We start from the raw sequence: 7,861 nt of genomic DNA, 5'->3' as shown, positions 1-7,861 counted from the left end.
CTCAAAAAAATCTAAAATAAGCAAATAAAAACCTATTAGAATAACTAATTTTAATGATATGACCGAATGAAACAATCAAAAATCAAAACGTGTAAATTTCCACCAAACCTACTATGCCAATGCACTTAAAATAACCATCTTTAAAATTTATTTTTTGGAACTTAAGAGACTTCCTTAAAATTCATACAGAAGAAGAAAATTTTGGATAGGAAGACCGCCCCATGAGACCTATTAAGCGGCATAAGAATAAACAACTCAGTGATACAAACATGGGTTAAAAAGAAACAACAATACGGAAAATTAGTTCATGATAAAAGTCGTCTTTCAAATCTGCAGAGAAAGAATGCACTATTTAATAAATGGCATTGGAGAAAATGGAAATAAACTAAACTTAATCCTTTCTTTAAACTATACCCTAAATAAATTCCAGAAAGATTGCAATGCTAACTGTAGAAAACAAAAACATGAAGGTATTAGAAAGTTTTTTAAAAAAAGAAATTTCCTTTGTAATAAAATACAAAACCTAGCAGCTACAAAGGAAAAGTGCCAGATTTGATCTTATAAAATTTTATAATTCCAACATATACACATATATATTCTGATATACGTCCATAAATGAAATTAAAGAAAAATGACAAGCCAAGAGATTTATAACATATCTGGCAAAGAGTTAACATTCACAATAAATATACATTCAGGGAAATAAGAAATAAATAAAAGACAATCTCATAGAAAATTGGAATTCACAGAAGGAAAATAAAAATATATGAGTATTATTAATCAGGGATATTAAAATTTAAAAAGTTTCACCTATCAATATGGAAACACTTAAAACTTCTACTTTTCAAGAAAGCAAGGATAGGAATAAAAAGAACTGACACTGTTTTTGCTGTTGTTTTTTAGCAACCCTGTTAACTGAGGAACTGACACTGTTGATGGTAGTATAAATACTGGAGTCTTTCTGGATAACAATTTGGCAGTATCTAACAAATTTTAAATGAGTACACTTCTTAATATCTTCCTCAAGGAAATTCTCTGACAAAATTCAAGAGTGTGTTATAAAGATGCTCACCACACTATTAATAATAGCAAATATTAAAAATAACCTAAATGGTTATATAAGCTATGGTATATTTATATTAAAAATTATGCAGATCTGTAGCTACTGACAAGCAAAGCTTTCCAAAATATATATTTTTAAAAATTCAAGTTGCAGAGAAACATGTTGATAGGGTTTGGCTGTGTCCCCACCAAAATTTCAACTTAAACTGTATTCCCAGAATTCTTATGCGTTGCGGGAGGGACTCAGGGGGAGGTAATTCAATCATGGGGGCTGGTCTTTCCCATGCTATTCTCATGATAGTGAGTAAGTCTCATGAGATCTGATGGGTTTATCAGGGGGTTCCGCTTTTGCTTCTTCCTCATTTTCTCTTGCCACCACAATGTAAGTGCCTTTCACTTTCCACCATGATTCTGAGGCCCCCGGCCACATGGAACTGTAAGTCCAATTAAACTTCTTTATGTTCCCAGTCTTGGTTACGTCTTTATCAGCAGCATGAAAATGAACTAATACATTAAATTGGTACCAGTAGAGTGGGGCATTACTGAAGAGATACCTGAAAATGTGGAAGCGACTTTGGAACTGGGTAACAGGCAGAGGTTGGAACAGTTTGGAGGGCTCAGAAGAAAGCAGAAAAATGTGGGAAAGCTGGAACCTCCTAGAGACTTGTTGAATGTTTTTTACCAAAATGCTGATAATGATATGAACAATAAGGTCTAGACTGAGGTGTTTTCACATGGAGATAAGGAACTTGTTGGGAACTAGAACAAAGGTGACTCTTGTTATGTTTTAGCAAGGAGACCAGCAGCATTTTGCCCCTGCCCTAGAGATCTCTGTAACTTTGAACTTGATAGAAATGATTTAGGATATGTGGTGGAAGAAATTTCTCAGCAGCAAAGCATTTAAAAGGGAATTTGAGTGCTGGTAAAAGCAGTGCAGATGGGAAATGTGGGGTCAGAGTCCCCACACAGAGTCCCTAGGGGCACTGCCTAGTGGAGTTATGAAAAGAGTCACACCATCCTCCAGTCCCCAGAATGGCAGATCCACCTACAGCTTGCACTATGCACCTAGAAAAGCTGCAGACACTCAGCACCAGTCCGTGAAAGCAGGAGGGAGGGAGGCTGTACCCTGCAAAGCCACGGGGGCGAAGCCGCCCAAGACCATGGGAACCCACCTTTTGCATCAGCATGAGACTTAGAGTCAAAGGAGATCGCTTTGGAGCTTTTAAATTTGACTGTCCCACTGGATTTCAGACTTGCTTGGGCCCTGTAACCCCTTTGTTTTGGCCAATTTCTCCCATTTAGAATGGCTGTATTTACTCAATACATGTACCCCCATTGTATCTATGAAGTAACTAGCTTGCTTTTGATTTTACAGGCTCTTAAGTGGAAGGGACTTGCTTTGTCTCAGATGAGACTTTGGACTGTGGACTTTTGGGTTAATGCTGAAATAAGACTTTGGGGGACTGTTGGGAAGTGTGAGGACATGAGATTTGGAGGAGCCAGGAGTGAAATGATATGGTTTGGCTGTGTCTCCACCCAAATCTCAACTTGAATTGTATCTTACAGAATTCGTTGTGGGAGGCACCCGGAGAGGGTAACTGAATCATGGGGGCCAGTCTTTCCTGTGCTATTCTTGTGATAGTGAATAAGTCTCCTGAGATCTGATGGGTTTATCAGGGGTTTCTCCTTTTACTTCTTCCTCATTTTCTCTTACTCTCGCCATGTAAGAAGTGCCTTTCACCTCCCGCATGATTGTGATGCCTCCCCAGCCATATGGAACTGCAACTCCATATGTCTTTATCACCAGCATGAAAATGAACTAATATATACATAGAGTATGACTCCATTTATTTTTTTACTTTGTTATTTACTTATAGTTATTATTATTTTTGAGAGACAGTCTTGCTCTGTTGCCCAGGCAGGAGTGTAGTGGCATGATCTTGGCTCATTGCAACCTCCACTACGTGGGTTCAAGTGATTCTTGTGCCTCAGCCTCCCAAATAGCTGGGATTACAGGCATACGCCACCACACCCAGCTATTTTTTGAATATTTAGTAGAAATGGGGTTTTGCCATGTTGACCAGGCTGGTTTCAAACTCCTGGCCTCAAGTGATCCACCCACCTTGGTCTCCCAAAGTGCTGGGATTACAGGGAGTGAGCCACTGTGTACAGCCTCCATTTAAATACATGAATTATTTATATCTATATATATACATGTAAAAACATAAAAAAGGACTGGGAAGATGAACATTAAACTGCTGCTGGTTAACTCTGGGAAAAATGGAGGGAGACATTTACGTTTTCTCAGAAAACTACTGTATAGTCCGCGTATTTTAAAATACAATACTCACGTGTTACTTTTTGTATTATTTTTCAAGGGTGAAGAACTGTTTAAAAAATATATATATATATGCACATATCAGGGGAAAAAGGAGAAGATTTTTTCAACAAGAAAGGGAAACACGGCCCCTGACATCAGCAGCATGCCTGGCACTCACACAGCTAGGTCTTGGTGCTCTCCTGCTGAATAATCTCATATGATATTAGACAAGGCCACTATGGCATTGATGGATCAAAACAAGACCACTTCAAAATCATGTCTGAACAAAGATAAAACGGCATTGTCCAAACCCTTAAAATGTTTCAACATCTTTAGCAACTGAGTATCCTCATTAAAAACATTTTAACATTAAAACAAGACAGGTTTATCATGAAATAAAGTGCAAAACAGGATTTCTTTAAGGGAAGTCCCCAGGTTATACCCCCAGAACCTTGAGAAAATAAGTTTACTCTAATGTGAGGAATATTTCTTTGGTGGAAATTTTTTTTAAGTACCACACTATACCATAATGCTTAGGAGACACTTTAGTAAATTTTTCTCAAAATCAGGTAAGTTTTTATATTGTAATGTCCATATGGTTCAAGATAGTCCTTCACCAAAGCTCTAGGAACAATACAAAGACATATAACTTTGTAAGACTAGTGTTTCAGCTTTCTTCCTTTCCCATGTAACATAGAGTTTCTCCATACCTTTGAACTTTTTCTCAGACTCACACCCAACTAGTTGATGATTCTAGGCATAACAGTTTATATTTATAGTATCAAAGCAAATTGTGAGTTTTTTGAACCATACTTTTAAATTGCCAGTAACTTCCCTTTGCCTACAACAATTGAATTGTTGGAAACCAACTGAATTTTTTAGACATCAGTAGAAAGTTTCCAAAAGGATTATGTTAACTGCTTTACAATATTAAGTTTACCAGCAGTTTATACAATATTAAGTTTTCTAGCAGTTTATACTAGAAAATCAAACCATAAAAGGTTTATTTACATTAACGTTTAAGAGAATGAGGCTGGCAGGGCTCTATTACCTTTTGGCCTGTGGTTACTGAATTCACCAGGAGCAGGGACTTTAACAGGCGTTGCTGAACTTTGAATGGTCAGCACACTGGGAGTGGCAGTAGTAGTAGAGTTGGCCTTTGGTCTTTGTCTTGGTGCAATTGAGGTTTCTGTTGGTCCAATGGTATCTGTTATTCTATAAGAGAAGAACATATTTCAATCTAAATATTGGCATTTTTTCTCATTTACTATTTGTTCTATAAAGCATCCAACTCAACAGGTGCATTTTAACTATTACTGATAATCACATTAGTCCTTATCTTTCTTCTAAGTCTAATTTTCAAGTATTAAATGTTTAATAAAGATAGGAGAATAAATAAAAGTATACAATCATTCATAGTCTGCTACTGAAACTGGCAGAAAAAGAATATAGTCCCAGAAACTGCTCTTAAGGAAATGAAATGATACTGAAAGGAAATAAACAGAAACCTTTTCGTAAGGTTTTGGATGAAACTGAGAGCCATTCTCTGAAATTGTCAGAGAAATAAAAATAAGAAACAACAAGAAATAATCTCCCTTTACTTGGACTCAAGGCATAAAAAAAGAAAAGACTGTGGCCTATGACATGTTAAACAAAAGCAGCCAAAACTTTTAACAGGTGGAGCCACCTGCTCACATTCAACTTCTTGAATCTTTACCTTTGCTTTACTTAGAACACAGAATGGAAATTATATAAAATGTATCCCACTAAGACTTAGTTTAGGCCCCAGATGTGGGTGGTTAAGCAGTAAACACAGTTTAGAAATTAAGAGACAATAAATATAATTTGAGAAGACACTGACATTTGCTTTTCTTTTTTTAAAAAAAAGGTAAAATATTTTATGTTTATCAACTTGCTTTCTATAAATTCAGTACAAAAACTTAAATACTTGTTAATATGACCATATGTTCATTTTCCAACAGGCTTCACAATAAAATCTCTTTATTAAATTCCTTACACATTTTCAAATAAATTAATACTTTAAAATTTTACATACATATGATTTATCAAGCACACATCTGCTGTATTTGCATCTATCAAGTGCACAGATTCAGTTATTTCTCAACATCTGTAAGCACCACAAGAGGGTGCCCTATTAACAACTATCTTTCCAAGAGAATGAAAAAAAAACATGACACTGAATCAAAAAAACTTAGAATTATATGTATTCTATTCTCTGAAAATAACACCTATGCTCTATATGGGATGAGGATGGTAAAAGTCATGAAAACTGAAATATATACATATATATAGTTATATATGTCTTATATATATATACACATAATCGATTATATCTTGTTTTCATGATAATCAAGTATTTATTGACTTCAAATTATTGAAGGGGCATTACAACCAATGCTGTACTCCCTAAGCTCAAGTAATTTGGGTGAAATATTGTATGCAATGACTCTGTTTAACTATCCATTCTGTATTAAGTGGCTAGTACAGACTAGTACAGGCCAGACCTGATGTTGCATTGTTGCTGAGCTAAACCCCCTTTAGAGATTCACAACACATGTAGGCATCGCAAAAGAAGCATATTAAAAGTCTGTATACTTTGTTCATTCTAATGTCCCCTGTTTTACTAATATGCAGTAATATGTATTGTACATTTACCGATATCCAGCAAAACACTGCACAACACCCTGTCAAAGAATTTACAGTATACCTAGGAAGATAGGGCACGTTAGTAGAAATGTAATAATACATAAGATAGTAAAAATCGTCAGTGCCAAGCTACTGCTGTCAAGAGTTTATAGAGATGTAACTGTACTTTTAATCTAATTTGGCTACAGAATTCTTCAGGTAGAAAATGGGGTTTAAAATTTTTTTAATAAGTCTGACTTCATTAAGCAATGACAAAGAAACCAGGCATTCTCTATATGGGAAGAAAATGCCTGGGCAGATTAGGCATAGGGAAGATACAAAATTGACTGAAGTTAAACACAGTAATTATTACAAGAACACTGCCACACAGTCTCATGTGCACTATTACCATAGCCACAGAGCTGTTTTTTCTGCTTCCCTTCTTTTCTCCTCACCATCATCTGAACAAAATCATCACAGTTTTCCTAAAACTCACACTCACACTCTCCTGCTTAAAATCCTTCAATGTTTCCATCTGCCAGGCCAGTGATTCTCAAAGTCTCCATCTTTAAGATATGTGTCAGCTAAATTTCACATGTAACCTACACTAAGAGAAGATGCAAAGTTCAGGGAGATGAGAGTAGTTTTTTAAGAAGGCAAAGAGAGTACCACAGATTGAAGGCAGCTGAGTACCCACAGGAGCTTTCTGAAAACATGTGAGTAATGAAACTAGCTAGTAAATGATTTCTCCTCCCAAAATATGCTATTTACATGAAAAACAACTAAATTTTTTAATATTCAGCTTTGTATACATTTAGATTTGTTCGAGTTTTCACTAATATTCATAAAGAGTAAATTTATATTATTGACAGCCTTATTTTTTAATATATATAATGTTCAGATTTAACATACTATAAATAAACACTGAATTTTAATAGCACTATTTCATTGGCTTGTAATTATATAGCTATAACTTGTGTTAAGGTGAAAAGATAATCAAATCATCATTCTTGTTCAGCTGACTTATGCTATTTTTTAAAAATCTACCTTCTCAAAGATTTGTTTATTATTTTAAAAAACAGAAGTCACAATAAAACTCAACTGACAAATCCTACAATAATTCATAATTACCACTCAACAGTGGATGCTAATTAAAGCTATGTCATAGGTAAGACCAATAGTTGGTCAAGCTGGATTCCTGCAAGTTATATATAACTTTACTCCTTCAACTCTTCTCAAAAGAACATTTTGAAATTCAAGTGAATGAAGACATTTTTAGAGTAACACCATTTTTTAAAATAAGTCATTCACAAATGACATATTAACAATTTACAAGTAACGGATCATTTACAACACATCACAACCCAGTCTCAATGAGTAAAACTGACTAGAAGGTTGAAAACTAACTGACCTATAGGCCAAAGTTCAAATTTCTCAGCATGAAATATAAACAACGTTGTTCATGACTGGCATTTATCTACCTCTCCAGCTTCATTTCCCACTACTCCTGTGTATGTCCCCTTTTGCCCTAGGCTTACAGTTTCACAAGGGCCACTCTTGCCTAAACTGCCTGCCTGCTATAGTTTCACTCTGCACCCTTCCAGGTGATTGGCTATTCATCATTCAAGGAAGAGTGCAGCAATTCCCACCCACAGGAAAACATTCTTTATGGGCTCCTGTTTTCTCTGCTCCTAGACTTTCCCTTACTCCACACTCTCAAGGTAGCCTGATACGTATCAGGTTGTAATTGTTTACTTGTCAATTAGAATGTGAATGCCTGGGGCCGGGCACGGTGGCTCAAGCCTGTAATCCCAGCACTTTGGGAGGCCGAGG

At 35.8% G+C, this 7,861-nt stretch overlaps 1 protein-coding gene across 2 annotated transcripts in view; it reads right to left on the bottom strand.

The window, feature by feature from the left end:
* The window catches only part of BMP2K (BMP2 inducible kinase), a 129,747-nt gene that overhangs the window by 48,008 nt on the left and 73,878 nt on the right, over positions 1-7,861 (bottom strand). For both annotated transcript variants that reach the window (XM_017540040.2, XM_017540041.2), the window contains exon 10: positions 4,434-4,597. In XM_017540040.2, the coding sequence (XP_017395529.1) occupies positions 4,434-4,597 (164 nt within the window). The remainder of the gene's footprint in view (positions 1-4,433; positions 4,598-7,861) is intronic.

Source organism: Cebus imitator, unplaced genomic scaffold (assembly GCF_001604975.1).
Source record: "Cebus imitator isolate Cc_AM_T3 unplaced genomic scaffold, Cebus_imitator-1.0 Scaffold123, whole genome shotgun sequence".
Lineage (NCBI taxonomy): Eukaryota > Metazoa > Chordata > Mammalia > Primates > Cebidae > Cebus > Cebus imitator.
Note: the sequence above shows the minus strand (reverse complement) of the source record. Positions and strands in the feature narration are given on the sequence as shown.